Consider the following 22,298-nt stretch of genomic DNA (forward strand, 5'->3'; position numbering starts at 1 on the left):
TATGTCCCTTACTCTTTCTCCTTTGAGTCCTAGAAGGCCACGATCACCCTGGAATAAAAAGGAGAATAAATGGCTTTTTTCTCTACTATTGGCACATTACTCAACATACTGGTCTGTTAATAAACTGCTCTTATACGTGACTAGAACAACCTATGCTCACAGAGTACAATTCAGCGGAGTATCTTCAATCACTTTGAGGGCATGTCTACACAGCAAAGTTATTTTGAAATAACAGCCGTTATTTCGAAGTAAATTTACTAGCATCTACACAAGCCAACTGCTATTTCAAAGTGAATTCAAAATAGCGGAGGGCTTATTTCGAAATTGGTAAACCTCATTCCACGAGGCAGAGCGCCAATTTCGAAATTGCTATTTTGAAATAAGCGCTGTGTAGATGCTTATTTCGAAATAGGGGGCCTCCAGCCCTTCCCAGGGTGCCCTGCTGGCCGCCCTGGCCACAAGGTAACTTCTGACCTGATGGCCTGCCAGAACCAGTTCCATCTGGCCTTAAATGCGATTCAGCATCCAATCAGTGTGGACACGCTATTTCGAAATAGCAAAAAGGTATTTTGAAATACATTTTGTGTGTAGACACGTTATTTCGAAATAAGATATTTCGAAATAACTATTTTGAAATTAGATATTTCAAAATAATGCTGTAGTGTAGACATACCCTAACTCATCACACACAAAAATGAGTAGTCTTGTGGCCTCTTAGAGACTAACCAGAATATATAGAATCATGAGCTTTCGTGGGCAAAATCCATTTCCTCAGATGAATTGGAGTGGAAATAACAGAAACCAAGAGATCTATATAACAGCAGAAGAAGTACCTAGTCACTCAATCATGGATTTAAAAGTAGCCATTCCTTTATAAAGAAATTTCACTAACCAATTACAGAGAAAGTCTGAAGAACTCGAATTTATCTATAGATTTGACATAGTTACCCTGGGCTTAAACAAAGACATTAACTGGTAGGCACATTACAAAGCCAATTTCTCCTGCCATTAACACCTGCATTTCCACATCAAAAGCTATGCATGGACACATCTAAGCCCATTTTATTAGCTTCATTAACATGGGTCCTACAATTGACAGGTACTGTTGTTGTTCTCTCTCTCTTTTGGTTTTTATTATTTCCACTCCAACTCATCTGAGGAAGTGGGTTTTGCCCACCAAAGCTCATGATTCTATATATCTTGGTTAGTCTCTCAGGTGCCACAGGACCACTCCTTGTGTTTAAAGTTACAGATTAACACGGTTCCTCCTCTGAGATTTTTCATCTCGCAAAGTCGTACGTAACTTAAGTATCACTATCCCAATTTTATAGCTGGGGAAACTGAGGCCCAGAGGACTTAGGTGACTTGCAGAACAGCAAGAACTAAACCCACAAACACTGATGCACAATCCCTTGGTCAAGCCTCTTTGCTATACAACACTCTCCTTTGTGTTTGGGGTTTCGCTGGGATTCTGAATGCAATATGGGGGTGTCTGTCTCACCGTAGGTCTGTAAACAGGCACTGAGAATCCCACAAAATGCAGAGTCCTGGGATTCCTCAGTGCCGGGCAAGAGGAGTAATTCACTCAATTCTTTGCCCCTGAAAACCACCTTCCGTTCTCAAAGCGCTGTACAAACACCCGCCGGTTTCACCGTTGTCAGCAGCGCCATGAGGCAACGGAGAGTGATTAGCCTCATCTCGCACCTAGGGGGCGCCCCCCATCTGCACCACACAATGACCAGATGAAGGTGTGTGTGGTCTGACCCTGCTTTTATTCTTGTTTGCGTTAGACAGCAATGTTTTAGCCTGGGGAGCTCCCACAGTTCTCCCCCAAGAATCTAAGCCCAGAAGCCAGAGCAAAGGGAGAGTGAAAATCGTCTGGCTGGAGCCTGGCTGAAACGGGGCTATTGTCATGAGTAACCGTGTCCAGCGCAGGGCGCTGGAGAACGTGGCGTCCGCCGGGGGTCTGCCCGGCTGAGGTGACCCTCCAAGCCGCTGCGCAAAGTCCCAGCTGAGCCGCCCGCTGCTTACTCGTTCGCCTTTCACGCCGGGCAGGCCTTTCGCACCCTGCAAACACAGGAAAGAGCCCGTCAGCACGAGCAGCGATCGTTCTAGGGACAGAATGCGTGCCCCTGGGTCTGCCTACGTGGGGGAGACTCGGTAGGACGGCGCTGCTGTCAAATGTCAGGGAGATTCGGGCCCCCCATCGCGGCACTTGGCTGGATCCCCCAAAGGACTCTCGCCTACCTCCTCAGATGCATGGGGCACAGCGGTCTATGCACCTGAGATACCGATACGGGATTTGAGCGCCTTGGGGGCTGGGTCATGTGGCTCGGGGTTTCCACTCCACCTGTGGGACCTGCTCACGCAACTCCCACTAGCATTGGAGGAACTGGGTGCCCATCGCTATGGAAACCTCATCCTACAGCGGCATCAACATCTAGGGCATCTCGCCAGCTCGCCTTGGGCCTCGTGCCCCCAACCCATCTTCCTGCGCTTCAGGGGACGGATCACTCGCTAGCTGTGGCACCGGCCCGGTGGGAAGACGGGATCTCGGGCGAGAGGGACCCCTGGTCTGACCCACGACATCCCTTCTTTTGTTCTGATTGGCTTACCATCATGCCGGGGGGGCCCCGGATGCCTGCGATGCCCTCCTCCCCCTGTCAGCAAAGAGATGTCGTGTCATGACTGTGTCTATACACGCGGACGCACGGACACCCTGCGCCTTGCGAGCCCTCCGGGCAGGGCGCTCCCGCCGAACCCAACAGAGGCCCAAATCCTCCAAGGTATGTAGGCGCCAAACTCTCACTGTCCTTCGGCGCCTACATACCTTGGAGGCTCTGGGCCTGCAGGATTGGACCCTCCACCGTCGGCCTCTTCTTTAGCACCCAGCTCCCCTGCTGGAAGTGGAGAGCTTCAAAAATCACAGTGTGTTTGTCACCACCTGGGGGTGGTGGGTGAATAGGGAAAGGGAGGCCAGACAGCGCCTGCCTGGGGAGAGTAAAGGGGACAGGGAGAAGCAATCTCAACTCGTGGGGTTTCAGGGAGGGGTCAGATGCTTTTCTCTCAAGTTGTTCTGGGGACAAGCTGAGGGCCATGCTCTGTGGCATGAATTTCAGGGAGACCAAGCCCTGTGAAAAAGGCAGCGCAGAATTGGCCTGGAATGCACCTCACGGCTCTGTCCCCTCTACGTCTATTGGGAGGACGGTTTGCCTGTCACCTTTTCTCACCCTTGAACCAATTTGTGTAACTGTAGCCTTCATATGAAAGTCCCCCACGTGCTGCTACCTATCTATAACCCAGGCCCCATGTCTCTCGCCTGCTCAGAGCGCCTACTGGTCATGTTTGCGCCCTTCTTAAACCTTCCTGAGCGCCGTAGCCCTGCCGGCTGATTCATCGAGTACCTTGGTCTCACAAGCCAAGTCCGGGAAGATCTGTCTGACAGCAAGCGCCGGAGCGTCACACGGACCTCGGCACAGCCCCTCAGACCGGGTTTTCCCCTCGGTGACGCTGGTGTAAACCCCACACCAGGCCAAAGAAGCCAGTGACTCACTCCAGATTTACACAGGAGCCTTCAAAGCAGAATTAGCTCCTCACTGCTGCCTGGCCTCGTCCCCCCGCCCCACAACCCGTGGCGAGATTTACACTAGGCCTTACCCAGCGGCTGCCGGTCTCAGCCAGCAGCGTTTGCCAGGGGCCTGTTTGCACTGCTCTCCTGGCAGCCAGTGGGGTCATATAAACGTCTCGCTTGACAGTCAGTTTATTCATAGAAAGTGCAGAGGAAGCAGCGTATACAGCAGCCTGCTTTGCTCTACGCACGAGGATTTACAGGTACGGGAAGTAGGGGTGCTGCCGCACCCCAAGGTTTTCCACCTGGTTTCTTTCCCATGCCCAGGGGCCGGCCCTGCTACGACTCCACCAGCCCCATGTCCTGTCCTCCAGGCAGCCCCTCTGGGGTCCCACCAGCCCCAGCTGCCTGTGAGGTCCTGCTGCCTGTGGGATCCAGGCCACCACCCCTAGAGGCTGTGCTGCCGCTCCGGGTCCTGCTGCTGGCCCAGGGCTCTGCAGCCACCCCCAGCTACGACTGGGTTGCCAACTCTCTGGACCGGACGGAGCAGGAGCCATTAGAGTCAATGGCGTCCAGTCTGTCTGGCCTGGGCGAGTTACCAGTTCTAGGTGTGACCCCAGCCTGGGGCGGTGAGTGGTGGGGGTACAGCTTGGCACCCACACCCTAAACATAGCACCAGTGCCACTGTGCCGATTGGCGGCCTGCCCCAGGGCTGCACTTTGGGAGAGGGAGGTTTATTCAGCGTAAGCAACTCAGCTCTCGCTAGTCACATTGACGAATAAGATATTTATTTTTATCGGTCATTGTTTAGACCACAGTAGCACCCTCAGGCCCCTAGCCAGGATCGGGCCCTTTGATGATCAGCCCTTTACGGACATGTCTGTGCATGTGTTAAAACTTTCCCTGCCTTTTATGCCGGGGCAGAGGGGAATTCCTGCTTTGTTTCATCTGAATTAATGTTAAATGAACAGAAGGAGCTGGGAGGCCGGGCGGGCCAGCCACATGTTCAACTTCAACTTCCTGAAGGGAGCTTCCAAAGAGGCTGGAGAGAGGCTGTTCTCAGTGGTGACAGATGGCAGAACAAGGAGCAATGGTCTCAAGTTGTGGTGGGAGAGGTCCAGGTTGGATATTAGGAAAAACTATTTCCCTAGGAGGGTGGTGAAGCACTGGAATGGGTTACCTAGGGAGGTAGTGAAGTTTCCATCCCTAGAGGTGTTTAAGTCTCGGCTTGACAAAGCCCTGGCCGGGTTGATTTAGTTGGGATTGGTCCTGCCTAGAGCAGGGGGCTGGACTTGATGACCTTCTGAGGTCTCTTCCAGCTCTATGGTTCTATGTTTATGGCAGTGTAGACGGGGAGTAAACTCACAGAGGGCAAGGGAGCTACCTGAGTCGCTGGAACCCAGCTAGCATGGGGCATGTTAGCAGTGAGGCCTGGGCTAGCAAGCTAAGACTGGGCCCAAGGTCTACGCCCAACCTATATCGCTCCAGCTGCATTATAACTACATTCAAAATAATAATCACAAAATCGAAATAGCCTGTCCCCACTATGGGGGAGCCTCGAAATTAGTCTGAGGCAGGCTCCATTATTATGGACACGCTACTCAATATGCTAAACAAGTCGCTACCTTGGACTTAGAGCCCCAAGAAGCACTGGGGAGTAATTACTTTGAATGACTCTGGGGAGTCGTTATTTTGAAATAGCAGTGCTGGAGCGTTCACATGGCTGCTAGTTCAGAATAACGATTTCGAAATAAGCGCTATTCCCCGAGGAAAGCAGGAGTTATTATTTCGAAATAACAGACTTGATCATACGGACGTGTAACCCACACACCTAGGCTACGTTTAGACTGCAGGCTTCTCGCGCAAGAAACTTTTTGCGGAAAAGATCTTGCATAAGAGCGCATCCACACTGCAAAAGCGCGTCGGAAAAGCGATGTACTTTTGCACAAGAGAGCGTCCAGACTGCATGGACATGCGCTCGCAAGAAAGCTCTGATTGCCATTCACAGAATAGGCCGCCAGGACACCTGTGTTTCATTCTATAGGCTGTTTTTGCCCCCAAAAACCCTGTTTCCCATCCCCACACACTTTTTTGCACAAGAGCTTTTGCGCAAAAAGGCTTATTCCTCGTAGAAAGTATTGTGCAAAAACCCTGCTCTTCTTCTGATTTACTGTAAATTTTCTTGCACAAAAACGCACTTGGGCTGTGTCTAGACTGGCATGATTTTCCGGAAATGCTTTTAACAGAAAAGTTTTCCGTTAAAAGCATTTTCGGAACAGAGCGTCTAGATTGGCACGGACGCTTTTCTGCAAAAGCACTTTTTGTGGAAAAGCGTCCGTGCCAATGTAGACGCGCTTTTCCGCAAAAAAGCCCCGATCGCCATTTTCGCCATCGGGGCTTTTTTGTGGAAAACAAATCTGAGCTGTCTACACTGGCCCTTTCGCAAAAGGGACTTTTGCCCGAACGGGAGCAGCATAGTATTTCCGCAAGAAGCACTGATTTCTTACAGTAGGAAGTCAGGGCTTTTGCAGAAATTCAAGCGGCCAGTGTAGACAGCTGGCAAGTTTTTCCGGAAAAGTGGCTGATTTTCCGGAAAAACTGGCCAGTCTAGACACAGCCTCTGCGAGTTTTTGCGCCGTTTTTGTGCAAAAGCTCTGCAGTCTAGATGTAGCCTTAGCGTGGTTCACTGTCCCATGCAGTGGCACTCAGCCCACAGAGACCTCTACAGCCAGGGCTGAGAGCAAGCTGGCTTTTAGCTCAGGCGGTAGAGACTCCTACACTAAGCTCCAGAGATCCCAAGTTCAAATCCACCCTCCTATACTAAGCTCCAGAGGTCCCAGGTTCAAATCCACCCCGTTGTGGGGGGAGACACTTTGCTTGTTACTTTGAAGTAACTCCCTAGTGTAGACCAGGGCTTACTGAGGTGTTACTTGCACCCGTGAGGAACTGCACAGGACACGGCTGGGTGGCTCAAAGCCCCAACCAGCCAGCATCATTCCAGTGAGGCCTCATTTGCACCAAGAAAGCATCACCGTGGGGCAGATCGGTAATGGCAGGAGGGAGCATTTGCCTCATGCCAGCCTCCTATGGGCTCTGGGGTGGAAAGCAGAAAGCAGCCTCTCAGCGTGGCCAGATTTGGTCTTGGTAAAAATTCCTAGATATTCGGGATCAGGGCCTGCGGGGGCTTCTGAGGTGAGCGATTGTGGCACGTTCACGTGTTCAGCGTGGACACTGAGACGAGAAAACCCGTCTGGGGTGGTGAGGCAACGACCTACCCTGGGCCCGGGCAGCCCGCGGGGCCCTCTGGGACCTGCGCCGCCGAAGCCGATCTCCCCCTGCACAACGGAAAGGAACAGGTGGGGTTGCTTCAAAGACACAGCTGCACTTTCCTCCCCACAACGCCAGGCCCTGAGGCAAAGCCCCCTGAAACTGACGGGCGTTTTTCCGTCGCCTCCGGTGGGAAGGGAATGGGAATGGGGTCAGTCCCTTGCATTGCAGAGACCGTCACGGTAACGGCTGGGCCCCAACCATTCCCAGGTCCTGAGACTGCCTCATAGACAGGTGACAAATCACAGCCCCTGCCTGGAGGGGCCCACGATTTAAAAGGGCAACATTGGAGAGGGTGTTAACGCAGTTGTGAACCTGGGCTCTTGGCCAGTTAGCCCCGCATAAATCCAACAATCCAACGCACAGAAAATCCTCTGGCAGCCCCGCCCCTCCCTCCACCTGAGGCCCCGCCCAATGACCTGAGGCCCCGCCCCATGCTCCGTCTCTCCCTCTCCCCCTGAGGCCTGTCACTTCTCCCTTCCTTGCTGCTTGATCCTTCCGCACCCATGTGCTGGACTCCCTGGACTCCCTCTGCTCTAGGGTTGGGACAGGGTCTGCAGCCCCCTGACATGGAGCCTGCCTGCCCAGGAGATGCAGGCAGGAGGAGGCCTCGGCTGAGCAGGGGGGCTGGCAGGGGGGGCTGGCATGGGCTGATGACCTGGCTCCCGGCTCTTCTCCCCACCCCCTCTGCGGTACCTGGTACCTGGACTTTTGGTGCCCGCTCAGTACATCTGACCGGGCACTGTACAGAGCCCCTTTCAACTGGACTTTCCAGTAAAAACCCAGTCATCTGGCCACCCTAAGCGGGTGGGGATGCTGGGTGGGGTCAGGCCCAGCTTCCAGCCATCTGGACTGCAACTCCCGCCCCTCCTGAGGCTACCGGCTGGGCATTCAGATCTGCCTCCTCTCTGGCTTTCCGGGCAGCCACAGCTCACCTTGTTGCCACTGATCCCAGGAAGTCCTCGAGCGCCCTGTGGAGCAAGGAGACCGGCACTCGCATTCGCTGCACCTCTAGGACGCCGGCCCCAGGGAACGGAGCCGGGGAGTGACAGGCAGATTGCAACACACGCAGCACAGGGAACTCAGCCTGGGTGAAGGCAGCCAGCGAATGAAGCCTCCCTCCCTCCCCGGAGCAGACATAGCCTGAGAGAGGGGCTGGCGATGAGGGGATGGGTACAGCAGGGTGTTCCGGGCTGGGGCCAAGGAGTTTGGAGAGTGGGAAGGGGATCAGGACTAGGGTAGGGGATTGGGGTGCAGGAGGGGGCTCTGGGCTGGGTTCAGAGGGCAGGAGTGGGATTAGGAGTAGGGTAGGGGGTTGGGGTGTGTGTGGGGAGGGGTCTGAGGGCTCTGGCTAGGGGGTGGGGATTCTGGGGTAGGACTAGGGGGGATTGGGGCTGGGACAGGGATTGACGTGTGGGGGAAGCTCAGGGGTGCAGCCACTAGGTAGCACCGCAAGCAGCTCCCGGAAGCAGCAGCATGGCCCCCCTCTAGCTCCTAGGCAGAGGAGCAGCCAGGCAGCCCTGTGTACAGTCCCTGCCCTGCAGCTCCCATTGGTCCCGGTTCGCGGCCAATGGGAGCTGAGGGAGTGACACTTGGGGCACGGGCAGCGTGCAGAGCCCAATGGCTACCCCCATATGTAGAAGCTGGAGGGGGCCACCCAGCAGGGAGGCTAGGAGGGAGCCTGCCAGCCGGACAGTGAATGACCCAGGCAGCACTGCGCTGGTGCAACGTAGGGCAGATGTTACCAGCTGTTTCCCTTCACAGCTCAAATGAGCTCAGGATTGAAAAGCAAAGGTCACCTGCTTTCCCGCGGGCCCTGGAGGTCCTGCTGGCCCAGCGGATCCATTCCTGCCTCTCTTACCACGTTCCCCCTTCAAACAGAGAAGCCATTAAGAGGGAGAGAACTCGGTGGGCGAGCCTCTTTGTACATGGAGGAGTGGGGGTGGGGTGTCCCCCCCTCCAGTGTCCCCTGAGAGTGCTAGAGAGAGCAACCTGGCCTGTAAATGACCTTGACATTAGCAGAAGCATTAATCATCAGGAAACTGGGAAAGGAGCTGGGTTAATAGAGGAGGCGGCTGATGATCGGCCTCTAACCCCTCCCCCCCCCCCCCCCCCCCTCCGATCACACTCAGCAACTCTGAACTTTTCTAGGAACTTTTCCACATAGACCATGGGTTCCCAAACTGGGGCGGGCATGAAGAAATTCCAGGGGGGGGGCAAGGCGACCCAGCCTCCCCCCCCATCAAGTTTTGCTGCACTGCTCAGTTCCTTTCCCCCCCCCCCTCTTCTCAACAAGTTTTGCTGCTATTTTTTGGGGGGAGGGTTTTTCAAAAATCAAAAAGGGGGGCGTGATGCCAAAAAATGTGGGAACCACTGACATAGACCCCTTAGAGGGCTGGTGCTGCAGTGAGCTCTGGGGATCCACCCAAGGGAGAAACCTTGGCTACTGGGCCAGACAGATGGGTCCGATCCAGCCTGGCCGTCCCTAGGTTGGACAGCTGGGTGGGTCCTTTGGAATTCTCCGGCGGGCTGCCACCGCGCACGCTGACAGAGACACGCGATGCTCCAGCGCACAGACCAGTCTGGGCTTGAGGCTGGAATCTCTCAGGTGAGCTTCTCCAAGTCAGCGTCCGTGGCCCCTTGCAGCTTCAGCCTCGGAGGGCTAATAACTGTGGGGCGGAGGGGCCAAGTGGGACCCGCGACCGGGCACCATGCAAGCGGGGCAGTGTTCGGGAGGGGGTCACCGTGTGTTTTCCCTGGGCTGGACTGTCTGACGTGGTCTAACATTAGCTACAGGCGCCCCAGGGCTTCACCACCGGGGACTGTTGTGTGGGGTGGAAGAGCGGAGTGAAGGAACAACCCAACCTCAGCCACCCCGTGCGTCAGGCTGTTGTTCGCTCGCAACACGAGAGCCAAGCCCCCCGCTGTAACTGCTGCGCTGGTAGCACCGGGTCTCATCCGCCGGGAGTCTGGCCTGGGTCAGGCTGACAGTCACTTCCCAGGGAGGAGGCTCTGCGTGCCGAGAACAGCTCTGCCTCGGGGATCGCACAGGCAAGATTTCAGCAGGGGTTGGGTGACCGGGGGTGGTCCTTGGGACTGACTGTCCCCTGTCGCGGGGGTACAATGCCGCCCCCTCCACGCCCGACGCTACTGCACTCGCGCTCTGGTACCTCTGTCACATCACCTACCTTCTGCCCTGGCACCCCCGGCGGACCCGGGCCTCCTCTCTCTCCCGGCGATCCGGAGATGCCAGGGTTGCCGCGAATGCCCTGCAGGCCCTGCACACCCGGAGGCCCCGGGACCCCCGGCTCCCCCTGTTGTGAAGGAATCACACGCAGGTGTAGTCACAACGTCGTTGTCGACACCCCTCGTAGGGGGTTACAAGGGCTTCTCGGCTCCGGGTTTAGCTGGCAACCCACGGAGTGCCCATGCAAGGCAGGGCCCGGGGATACTGGCCAGTGCCAGGCACATGGCCGACGGACACGTCTCTGTACAATGCTGCCAACGTGACACCCTGCAACACCCCCCATCGCCCCACGCAGCTCCCACTCCCACCCTGCCCTGCAGCAGCACCCACCGATGGCAGCCCAGGTGCCCCACACTGCGTCTTAACCCTGACCTGGGAGCCTAACTAGTACCCACCCCGATTCAGCAGCATCACACTGGCAACAGCAACACAACCCTCCGCTGCCCGCCCAGGAGGAAGCGTCGGATGTGAGCCGGCGCCAGGCAGGAGATGGCTCCCTGGAGCTGTGTGTGGGGAACACATGGGAGGTCTTTCCCACTGGAGCCTCGCCTGGCTTTGGTAGCCCCCCCGGCAAGCCCCAGCAACCCCCCCAGTGGTCGGATTAGCAAGGGGCACAAAAGGTGAGCCTCTTGGATGATGTGTGCACAAAGAGAGACCCCGACCTCTTACCTTATACCCGGGGGGCCCAGCCTGACCAACGGGGCCTCTGAATCCAATTCCTGGCTCTCCCTGTAAACAGAGACAAGAGGGGGAGGTTAAGGACCATCACAAATGCGCCGCCTCCTTTATCACGGGCCCGTCCACATCTGACGTAGTCACGTGCTGCTCACTTAGGCTACGTCGACGCGGCACATTCATTTCGAAATAACGATTTCGGAAGAGGCGTTGCTTCTCGTAGAATGCGGGTTGCAGATTTCGGAATAAGCCGCCCATTATTTCGCTCTGATTTCGAAATAACGTGCTTGCTGTGCAGACGTGCGTGCATCGTTATTTTGGAATAACGGTCGTTATTCTGAAATAACGCTGCGGTGCAGATGGACCCTCAAGGCCCAGTCCAGCCCCCCCTGAAGTCAGTACTCCAGGGACAGGATGGAGAGAACCCACCCACGATGCCTGATAGATGGAGGACAGACAGGGGTGGGTAACCTGCGGTCCCTGGGCTGTATGCGTCCCATTCTGTTCCAGGAGCCAGGAGCATTCAGCACAATCCATCTTGGGGAAAAGGGGGGCCCAGAGACCCAGTTCGGGGCCCCTGTCCCAGCCCCCTCGGCTCCCTTCTCCCCCAGCCAGCCGAAAAAACTAACTCTCACTCCCAGCAGCTCATCAGCCAGCCCTCTAGGCAGCCCCGCCTCCTGCTTTGTCCTGCTTCTCAATGTAAGGTGTTATCTGCTCTCACCTGCTCCTCAGGATGTGAGAGACGGACATATTTCCACAGTGAGTCCTGTCCAGACTTCCCCTCCGCATCTCTCTCTCTCTCTCTCTCTCTCACACACGCACACAAAGTTACTCCATCATACCCCCTCACACCCACCCACCCACACACAGTTACTCCATCACCCCCCCCACACCCACACAGTTACTCCATCACACCCCCACACAAAGTTACTCCATCATACCCACCCACCCACCCACAGTTACTCCATCTCCCCCCCCCCCCACACACAGAGTTACTCCCCCCCCACACACACATTTACTCCATCACCCCCCCCACACACACAGTTACTCCATCACGCACACCCACACCCACAGTTACTCTAGAACAGCACAGGACAGTGGAATCATGAAGGCTATGTCTAGACTACAAGCCTCTTTTGAAAGAGCATCTAGACAACAACCAGGACTTTCGAAAAAGCAAGCCGCTTTTTCGAAAGAGAGCACCCAGGCAGTCTGGATGCCCTCTTTCGAAAAAGCACAGTTTGCATGACATAGCACCGTTTTTCGAAAGAGCACTTTTGGAAAAAGGCGTTCTTCCTCGTCAAACGAGGTTTTCCGCGGTCGAAAAAAACCTGCCGCGTTCTTCCGATTTACTTTCTAAAGAACGCGGCGTCAGTCTAGACACGGGGGAAGTTTTTTCAAAAAAACCCTGTCGTCTAGACACACCCATAAAGGACAACAAAGCAACCAGGGAATGCAAAACCAGAGATTGAACACAGAGCACTACCAGAGTGGGCAAAATCCCCACTACCTCACACAGGGCACGTGGAGTGAGGGGCAGGCGGATCGCTTACAGCGCTGACTGTGAGACCCAGTGCGCTCCCTCTGCAGCCAATCACGGCGCGGCGATGGTGCAATCGGCACACCCCCTCCCCATCCTAGATGTGCAAGCGTGGTGATCAAAACTGCCCTGTCCCCGGAAACCGTCTTGGTTACGACAATCTTGCAGGCCACTGAGATGAAGGAGGCCTGCAAGGCCGCCACATCTGCCACTGAGGGAGGAGAGTTATATGACCCCTGCCCAGAAGGGGAGAACGACAGAGAGACATGGAGCCGCTCTACCCTGGAGAAAACACAGGAGCCAGCGACTGGCAGCGGCTGACTGTCTCCGGTGGCTAGCTCTGTCTACGCGGCCCCGCTGAACACAGCCCCATTGTGCACCGAGAAGAGGCGGGAGGGGCCGGTGGTAGATGCATTGTAAGGGTGTAAGAATAGCAGAGTCCTTGAGCCTGGTCTCCAAGTCCTCTCACCTTCTGGCCATGTTCTCCTCTGTCGCCTTTAATGCCCTAGGAATGAAGAGAAAGTTATAGAGCCCACCTGCAGGCCACGCCCCTCCCCTGCCCAGCCCCTGGCACCCCCTTCCCCACCAGAGCCCTGAACCCCCACCACCCCATAGCCGCAGGAGCTCCAGCTGAGGCACTCTGACCCCCGGCTTGCATGCCCCAGTGTTTAACCACCCTGACAGCTAGGAAATTTCTCCAATGTCCAACCTAAAAATCCCTGGCTGCAATTTAAGCCCATTGCTTCTCGTCCTTTCGTCAGAGGCCAAGGAGAACAACTGTTCTCCCTTCCCCTGTGACACCCTTTTAGATACTTGAAAGCACCTTCTCGATCATCCCTGACTGGTGCCTGTCTAACCTGCTCTTAAATATCTCCAGAGATGGAGATTCCACAGCCTCCCTGGGCAACTTATTCCAGTGTTTAACCACCTTGAAAGTTAGGAAGTTTTTCCTAATGTCCAACCTAAACCTCCCTTGCTGCAGTTTAAGCCCATTGCTTCTTGTTCTATCCCCAGAGGCCAAGGAGAACAATTCCCCCCCCCTCCCTATAACACCCTTTTAGATACTTGAAAACTGCTCTCATGTCCCCTCTCAGTCTTCTCTTTTCTAAACTAAACAAGCCCAATTCTTTCAGTCTTCCTTCATGGATCATGTTCTCTAGACCTTTCATCATTTTTGTTGCTCTTCTCTGGACCCTCTCCAATTTCTCCACATCTTTCTTGAAATGTGGTGCCCAGAACGGGACACGAAACTCCAGCTGAGTCCTAATCAGCGCAGAGTAGAGCGGAAGAATGACTTCTCGTGTCTTGCTCGCAACACTCTTGCTAATGCATACAACACCACTGAAAGGTACCTTTTCTCCTTTGTCTCCCTTGGCTCCAGGAGATCCCTTTTCTCCCTGGAAAGCAAAAAGCCACTTCTTCACTCCTGTATTCTCACTGAAGTGACTAAGTGGAGCCCTGAATCTGTCCCATTGGCGCCCAGGTGCCACAGTGATGGGCACAGTGGAAATACATGGAGTGAGAGAGCAGATGGGGAGGGGGAAGATGTGCTTTCCTCGTGGTGCGGGTGGAAACATGGGAGGTTGGCTGTTATTCTGACACAGGGAGAGGGGCCTGTCTGGGAGAGAACTGGGTGAAATGAGATTTCCCCGGAAATTGCAACCCAAACCGCTTTTGGTCTGCAATTTCCAAAGAAAAATGTTGATTTGGTAGAAATTTCAGTATTGAAACATTCGGGCTGAAAACAGTACTATCTGGATTTGGACACACTGTCATGGTGCCTCATGGGAGTTGTAGTTTGGGGACCTCCCACTGCATTGTGACTTACTGTGGCTGGACCCGGAGCTCACAGCCCTTCTAACCAGCGTACCATCACCTATTTCCCCAGCACGCAGAAAAGGAATGCCGTTTCTCCCGTGTGTACCGACACCTTTTTTCCTGGGGTGGCTCGTCTCCTGCTGGAAGCTTGCCTGGGATGCAAGGCGGTTTTTTCCCCAGCTCCCAGTGCGGTGTTTTGGCTCTTAAAGGGGCCGCGATTGCATTTCAGCCTCCAACGCGGCTTTTTTTTTTTTGCTCAACAAGTTTCCCCTTTTTTTGCTCAACAAGTTTGAGCCTGCAGTACCGGCACATTTTTTCGTACAAAAAAAGCACTGCTTCTAACATCCGGAGTGCACTCCACAGACCTTCTGACTCAGGTCGGTGGCTTGAGCTGTGTCCATACCGGGCTTGGAGCCAAGTTGTGGGATCCAGGTCCTGAGTGCTTGCTGAACCAAGTCAGAACCGATTTGTGTGTGGACGGAAGTGAGGCTTGGCCTCAAATCTGTGTCAGAGCCTGGGCTTAGGGGGAACTGTAGCTACACTCTTCAACTCCCTGCTCCTCAGTTGCCTAGCTGTAAAATGGGGATAATGCTACCTCCTTTCTCCCACCTTTCATCTGTATTGTGTATTGAGCCTGGAAACTTCATATGCATGTACAGCACCTTGCACAGGAGGGCCCTGACCTCAGCTGGGGCTTCTAGATGGCACCTTAATACAAATAATAAACAGGAAGAAGAATGGACACCCCACTTTGCTCCGGTGTGAATGACTTTCCAAGACTCCATAGGGAACCATGCTCAATGGGCTGATGATAATTTGGGATCTTAAAAGAACTGAATTTGCCTTTAAATAAAGGCTTTTGAGCTCAGCTTTCCAATGGCATCTGATTCCTTGGTCTATGGGGTTGGGGGTTTGTTTGTTTTGTTAAAATGGTAAAGAAAATCTCAGACCTTTTCACCTTGGAATGGCAGCCGCTCTGGATCCAGTGTGTCGGACTCCTGCTTCTGCGAAAAGAAAACAGACCTGACCACACGCCCACACAAGAGATTACGGGCAGAGTGATGACAAAGCAGCTGCAGCTAACACGCACCGAGCTGTAGTCACAGCTCTGTGAAATAAATATATTACCTTAATCCTCCGTGCGCCTTGAGGTCCTGGATATGTCTTGAATAAAAAAAAAAAAAAAAAAAAAAGGCGGTTTTCAAAGGAAAGCCTATCGTGGCATGCGAATATTTCATATTTCACAGCTGTTCCATCCATAAGATGCGGAAAAGAACTTTGAACGTGGAGGCACGTTATGTTTCGGCAGGAATCAACAAACATGTAATGGGAGTCCCTGAGCAGCAGCCGTGTCCGATTGAACACGGGTGAACGATGCTAAAGGATTTCATTGAAGCTATTCCAAAACCAGGCTGTGGGCACCGAGAGCAGACTGGAGCCTATCACCTGGTTTTTCAGAGTGATCAAGTGCAGTGAAATGGAAGATCAGTGAAAGGTTAGGATCAACTCATATACTTGGTCATCTGGAGTTCAGGTGACTTCTGCTCCCCATGCACTTGAGAAACACAAGGCTTCAGAGCCCTAAGCCCAATGGTTAGAAAGGCCGTGAGTGCTCAGTTGTGGCCTCGGCACAACTCCCCAAAGGAATGTTAGTGTTCCAAGACAACAACCTAACAAGGAACTTACATAAAAGCAAGAAATGCCTACTTAAGGTTCTTCTTCACACACAGCACAATTGTGTCACCTTAACTCTGCCCCATACGGAGAGCACTAAGATTCTCACCGTACTTTATTCCCCCCTAGCAAAAATATCTCTGTGCTCATCAGTGATCCTACTTTTGCAGTCTAAGAGGACTCTGAACCAGGTGAGTAGCAGAATCAGGGCTATCTCAGAGAAATGTTTTCTTGTTTAAAAGACCTAGTTTCCACTAGGATTCTTAAGAAAAAATCATGGAAACATGTATATCAGTCTTAAGTTTTGTTCAAGCTTTTAATAAACCTACTTTTAGGCCAAATTTCACCTGCCCCTTTAAAGGTTACATCCAGCATTCTATGCTCATCAGAACCTGTGCTCCAGAGAAGGTCAGAAATGGTCAGAGATTTTTTTTGTTCCACAAGGGCAGATTCCCTTTGACTGAAATGCATGGAGTCAAATGTTTGAGTCCATTATGGGAGATGTAGTTTGGCCAAGGAGCCCAGCCTATCAGGTGGGCGGGGGGGAGGAGGACAAACTACAGTGCCCATGATGCACTGCAGCACCATATGACAATGCATTTAGCCCATTCAAATAGAAATATTTTGACATTAATTAATTAATTTTCTAGGGTGGGTGTGGGGGTTGCACTACACATTTGGATTACCTGACTGTCCGGCTGTGTCTACACTAGCACTTTTTTCCGGAAATGCTTAAAACGGAACAGTTTTCCGTTATAAGTATTTCCGGAAAAAGAGCGTCTACATTGGCAGGATGCTTTTCCGGAAAAGCCCTTTTTCCGGAAAAGCGTCCGTGGCCAATGTAGACGCGCTTTTCCGGAAAAAACCCCGATCGTCATTTTCGCGATCGAGGCTTTTTTCCGGAAAAGACTACTGTGCTGTCTACACTGGAACAGTTTTCCAAAAAAGGACTTTTGCCCGAGCGGGAGCAGCATAGTTTTTCCGGAAAAGCAGCTGATTTCTTACAGTAAATCGTCACTGCTTTTCCGGAAATTCAAGGGGCCAGTGTAGACAGCTCACAGCTTATTCCGGAAAAGCGGCTGCTTTTCCGGAATAAGTGGCCCAGTGTAGACACAGCCTCCCTGTTTGGGACAAATCAAGTTTTTTTGTTCCACAAAAAACTTAGAGCAAGTGTACAAATACCAAGAGTTCTGGCCAGGAAACAGAGGAGACGGGGGCCGCCTCCCCTCACTATTTATTGGCTGTATAAGGGTGAGTGACATGGGGAAGGGGCAGAGACGAGCGAATAGGGGGAGGGTCTGGGGTGGGAGGAAAAGGTGGCACAGGACAGGAGTAGGGTCTCAAGGGGAGGAGCAGTGTGGGGGCAGGGGCTCTCGGAAAAGGGGCAGTGTGGGGGCAGGGCCATGGGGAAAGGGGCGGAGCTGGGCGGGGTCATGTTTCAGTCCGTGTCCCCCTCCTCCTGCCCCTTTTAGGGACCTGGCTCCGGCAGGACAGAAATCCTGATTTTTGCTCTGCTCTAGGCTGAAGAACTGTCCAGTCTGTCACACGTAACCACCATCCATCCGCGACGTATGATCACGTGTATATTCACAGACCCCTTTGTCGCACACGCAGAACCACCCCAAAGCTGGTCCTTGCCCCCCTGTCACTGAATAACCTGGGTCTCTCTTTTCTTTAAGTAGCGGACACGGCCCTTCCATGTGTCTAGAGAAGAGCTCTTAGCAGCGCCAAGGGACACTAGTTTGGCTGCTGCTGGGTTATTATTTACAGGGAGCATTTCACCCTCACACTGGGCTCGGAGCTACTTTTAATGAGTGAGGGAGCCGCAAGAGCTGTTACCTCCCATGCCCCTCTCCTAAGCACCCTCCCTGCAGAGGTCCGGCTGTCACTCACCGCATATGCAGCCGGGGATTTCTGGATGCCAGGGGAATGAGGCGAGGGAACCTGTAGACAGGGACAACAAGGAGTCATTGCTACTTCCTCCCAAGCAGTGCGGAGGGCTTGGCCCTCATGCCTAACAGACGGGGAGGGGGGGGGGGGAATAGGGTCTCTACCATGTGCCTCTGTCTCTCAGCCGTTCTTCTGACTCTAACAGGACTCGTTAACTCAGGGCCGGCAACTGGAACCTGCTTGAAGGAAAACAGCATCCCTTAGAGCAGCGGTCACCAACCAGCGGATCGCGATCGACTGGGAGATCTTGGAGCCTCTGACAGGTGATCCTGACTAGTTTGGCCAAGAGGCTATTGAGTCCCAGCACTTCAGCTGCCCCTCCCTCCTACTGCTGCGTAACTCCTGCCCTTTGCTTTGGAGCTGCCTCCCCCATCCCTGGGAGCCTCCTGCTGTTCAGGGCAGGGGAGGGAGAAGAGGAGCACGGACGTCAAGCGCTCTCCCACCCTGTATCCTATCTCCACAGAGCAGGGCGGGGGGCACAACAGGACTTGGGAGGGAGTTTGCTGGCTGCTTTTGGGAGTGGTGCAGGGCCAGGGGTGAGCCTGCCTTAGCCCCATTGCACCACCACTCAGGAGCCACCTGAGGTCAGCAGGGCCCAGTCAGAGCCCATGTCCTGAAACCCTACCCCAGTCATGAACCCCCTCCTGCCCCTGCCCTAGCCCCAAGCACCCCTGCATCCAAACATCCCCCTAGAACCCCTTCCTGCACCCCAACTGCCTGCCCCAAGATCCGCTCAGAGCCCCTCTTGCGCTCCAGATCCCTTAATTCCAGACTAGAGCCTGCACCCCAACCTGGTGAAAGTGAAGGAGAATGGAGGAGAGAGGGAGGGAGGATGGAGTGAGCAGGGGCGTGGCCTCGGAGAAGGGGCAGGAAGGAGGTGGGGCCAGGGTATTTCGGTTTGAGGTAGATCTTGGATTGCACTTAAATTCAAGAAGCGATCTCGTGCGTGAAAAGGTTGGAGACCCCTGCGAGACTCCTGCCTTAGAGCACCAAGGCGCCAGTAGGATAATTGGGTAGTTTTGCTCTGTGCCTTTACTGCTGCTTCAAAGAAGCCAAACCATTGCAATTGCTAGAGCCTCACTGAACTGTTCCTTCCACTATAGGATCTGAGGAAGTGGGTCTGGCCCACGAAAGCTCATCACCTAATAAACCATCTTGTTAGTCTTTAAAGTGCTACATAGTCCTGGGTTTTGTTCCAGCTACACCAGACTAACACGGCTACATCTCTATCACTATTGAACTGTTCCAGTGTGTCTAGCTACAGTTTGCTTGCTGTGTTGCTCAAGAGACCAGGTAGTGGTGTCTCCATCCCTAGAGATTTTTAAATCTCAGCTTGACAAAGCCCTGGCCGGGTTGATTTAGTTGGGATTGGTCCTGCCTAGAGCACCTTGATGACCTTCTAAGGTGTCTTCCAGCTCTGTGGTACTACGATACATCCAGGAAGCATGCACCTCTGTGGGACTAGCACATATGCCAACTATGTGTAGGCAACACACAAGCGCTGTGGTGGTCAGTGTACAGCTGAATCTAGGCACTGCACACCCGCTGCGGTGTTCATTGGAGAGGCACGCCAAAATGGCTTAAGCTGCGACCCACAGGTGTTTGTGTAACCACCACCAGGTGGATTTGAACATGAGACCTCTGAAGTAGAGTATAGGAGCCTCTACCCTCTGAGCTAAAAGCCAGCTGGCTCCCAGCTCATGCTGTCGAGGTCTCTTGATCTTAACTGTTGCTGTGGTTTAGGTACCACTTGCATTGCTCAGTAACCAAACTAGGGCTATGTCTACACTCGCAGCTTGTGCAAGAACATCTTGCACAAGGGTTCTTGTGCAAGTCTTGCGCAAGAAAACGTCCACACTGCCATGTGCGAGCTGTGCTTTTGTGCAAGAGTGCCCATGGCAGTGTGGACACTCTCTTGCGCAAGAAATCCCTGCTGAGCATCCACACTTCCCTCTTGTGCAAGAGCTCCTGCGCAAGAGGGCTTACACCTGTTAAAAAAGAGTGTAGCTCTTGCGCAAGAAGCCCTCTCTTACCACGCCGGACTGCAAATTTCCTTGAGCAAGAGCGGGCGGGCAGTGTGAATGCTCTGCGGATTCTTGCACAAGAACGGCTGTACTTGTGCAAGAAGCCGCAAGTGTAGACATAGCCGCGGTGTGTGGGTTACATATGCAATGCTCGTGTTTTGGGACATTCTGGGCAGCATACATGTGAGACATATAGGGTAGAAACTGTGCTGTGTCTCCATTTGTGCACCCGGCCAATGAAGCGCCCCGAATTAGGAGCCATGTTTGAAAACAGAAGCTTAAGGGACTTGCCTGAGGTCACATGGGACATCTGTAGCAGAGCACAGCCTAGATCTTCTGGGTTTTGCTACCCACACGCCTTTAACCACACGCCTTTCCTCTCCAGGGAGAGGCACCAAGAAATTCCGAAAATCGGAGGGATCTCTGCCATAAATCTAGTGCCAATTCCTCCTAGAAGTACAGGGGCAATGGATCATGGGATGTGCTCCTGAGCAATTCAATTATCCCTTGGAGAAGAAAGTAGGAAAATCAGGGAAGTGAAATAGAGACAAATATGCCAACAGGAGAGATCCTGGAGTTTTTTCCAAGTTAGTAACTTCTTAAAACCTGCCAACTCCCGTAGCCTGCTTATTCAGAGAACCTAGTGCCAGTGTTACAGTCAGTATCCTCCAAGCCTGTGTGCTTTAGGTGCCCTCTAGTGGTCCCGGAACACCAGCTATTCCCCGTTATTCTGATTTACCGCTGAATAATTTCCGAACTCTCAGGGCAGAGCAGAGCGTTAGGCAGAAGACCGCAGCAGGAAGGCAGGGGAGAAGCTGCAGATCTGGAACGTCTCTGTTCTGAGCAGGGGTGGCTTTCATCCTGATGAGCATCATTGCTGCAAACTACCCGGAACCCAGGCCAGCTGTCGTTGTCGAGATGCACCCACTAGTTTTCAGCTCAGTGGAAAAGGGCACAGGGAGCGCCTCTCCCAGAATTGTCTAAAATCGCATTTCCCCCTCTATAAGAAACCTCTGGAGGCTTGAAATGGGCAGTGGATTTCCATACGGGGCCTCGCTTTGCCCCATCACTAGCCATGAGGGGCGTGGGACCTTCCACGCTGGGAAGCCAGGAGACTGAGCCAGAGGGACCACGGGTCCTTATGCTCTCCTGCTGGAGGGCTGCTGAGCAGAGAACACTGGCTGGTTAGGGTAAGGTCACTCAGGACCACTCGCGCACGACCTCTCGCGCTAGTTCCTTACTGTCGGGCGCAGAGGTGAAAGTAACGCCCATGTCTTACAGGTACTGCAGTACCACCCCCCACACCCCGGAGTGCTGTGGGCAGGGAGTGGAGGGATGGCACTATGACAGTACCTGTTAGAAATGTAAGTGGGGGCTGGCGTGTGGGGGGATCAGGGCAGGGTTTGTGGTGGGTGTAGTTCACAGCGTGGGTCACTCACTCCTCCACCCCCTTCCCCACCCAGCCAGGAGGAAGAGGAATGAGCTCTCGCTCCCAGAGGGGAAGGGGAAAAGCAAGCAGTGCCCCCATATGAATCTCGGGGGGTGGGCCACGTTAGCCCCCCCGCCCTCCCTAAATGGCACCCTGGAGGGTTCAATGCTGGGGCAGTCCCAGACCGGTGGGGGAGCGCAGCTGCAGCCGGCCCCGTTGACCTGCCTGCCTGCTGCTTAGCGAGAAGCCCCGGGCGCCCAGCTGGGAGTGTGCCGCGCCTCCTCCTGCAGCCGAGAGCCCCAGCCGGCCGGCTCTGTCTTACGGAGCGGCACTCCAGGCACACCGGCTTCCTTGGGGCGGGCGGCTTGCAGGCACTGGGCTATGCGCACACCAACAGGCCTGTCCCAGGATCCAAGCAGGGGATGGTGGTTAGGCCTGGGCAGTACGGCAGAGAAATACGGAGGCATGAAATGCCACCCCAGAAGGGGCGAACGCCTCAGCTCACTGGCTCCTCGTTCCTGGCCCTAGAGCCGCATGACATGCACCACGACTGGGCTCAGGTGGGACAAGGGAGATTTGCTGATTTTCAGGCCCGGCGTAAGGTGCCAAACACCTGCCTGTGCGGAGGGCTCGCTCTCTTGGTTTCCTTCTAGTTCCTCCGCTCCACAGGGCGCTTTCTTCAAGGGCACCAGAAGCTCCCAAGACTCAGTTCCTGGGGAGCGATATTCAGACTCTGGATGGAGCCTGGATGAGCATGAAGACAGCAGGTCAGAAGCAGCCCAGTCCAGTGGACGGAAGCCAAGAGAACGTGGAAGCAGAGTTCCGGCGTGCCTAAGCTATGCTCTGACACTGACTTCCCCTGTGGCCTTTGGCAAATCCCTTATCCCTCCTATGCCTCAATGACTGACCTGTAAAATGCGGATATGGCTTCCCGGTCAGGGATAGCTTGTCAGTACTGCCAAGTGCTTGAAGATGAAGAGCAAGGTAGAGGTCCTCAGCATTGTTCTTGTCCATTTCTCAAAGGCGCAGTGCCGTTCAGCCCAAAG

The 22,298-nt window shown here is 54.0% G+C and overlaps 1 protein-coding gene across 24 annotated transcripts in view; it reads right to left on the reverse strand.

The window, feature by feature from the left end:
- Positions 1 to 22,298, reverse strand: part of LOC102464061 (uncharacterized) — a 252,426-nt gene that overhangs the window by 86,232 nt on the left and 143,896 nt on the right. For 21 of the 24 annotated variants that reach the window (XR_016349502.1, XM_089778116.1, XM_089778115.1 and 18 more), the window contains 14 exons: positions 17,904 to 17,978; positions 17,743 to 17,793; positions 15,304 to 15,339; positions 15,126 to 15,179; positions 13,710 to 13,754; positions 12,827 to 12,862; positions 10,812 to 10,871; positions 10,084 to 10,209; positions 8,695 to 8,766; positions 7,831 to 7,866; positions 6,844 to 6,903; positions 2,616 to 2,660; positions 2,032 to 2,067; positions 13 to 48 (listed from right to left, as the gene is read on the reverse strand). Coding sequence is in view for 23 of the 24 variants with exons in the window: in XM_089778116.1 (XP_089634242.1) it covers positions 13 to 48; positions 2,032 to 2,067; positions 2,616 to 2,660; positions 6,844 to 6,903; positions 7,831 to 7,866; positions 8,695 to 8,766; positions 10,084 to 10,209; positions 10,812 to 10,871; positions 12,827 to 12,862; positions 13,710 to 13,754; positions 15,126 to 15,179; positions 15,304 to 15,339; positions 17,743 to 17,793; positions 17,904 to 17,978 (768 nt within the window). In the remaining variant the exon portion in view is untranslated. The remainder of the gene's footprint in view (positions 1 to 12; positions 49 to 2,031; positions 2,068 to 2,615; positions 2,661 to 6,843; positions 6,904 to 7,830; positions 7,867 to 8,694; positions 8,767 to 10,083; positions 10,210 to 10,811; positions 10,872 to 12,826; positions 12,863 to 13,709; positions 13,755 to 15,125; positions 15,180 to 15,303; positions 15,340 to 17,742; positions 17,794 to 17,903; positions 17,979 to 22,298) is intronic. The other 3 variants (XM_089778093.1, XM_089778108.1, XM_089778113.1) reach the window with 3 other exon arrangements.

The sequence above is a fragment of the Pelodiscus sinensis genome, chromosome 1 (genome assembly GCF_052426305.1).
Source record: "Pelodiscus sinensis isolate ZL-2025 chromosome 1, ASM5242630v1, whole genome shotgun sequence".
Taxonomy (NCBI): domain Eukaryota; kingdom Metazoa; phylum Chordata; order Testudines; family Trionychidae; genus Pelodiscus; species Pelodiscus sinensis.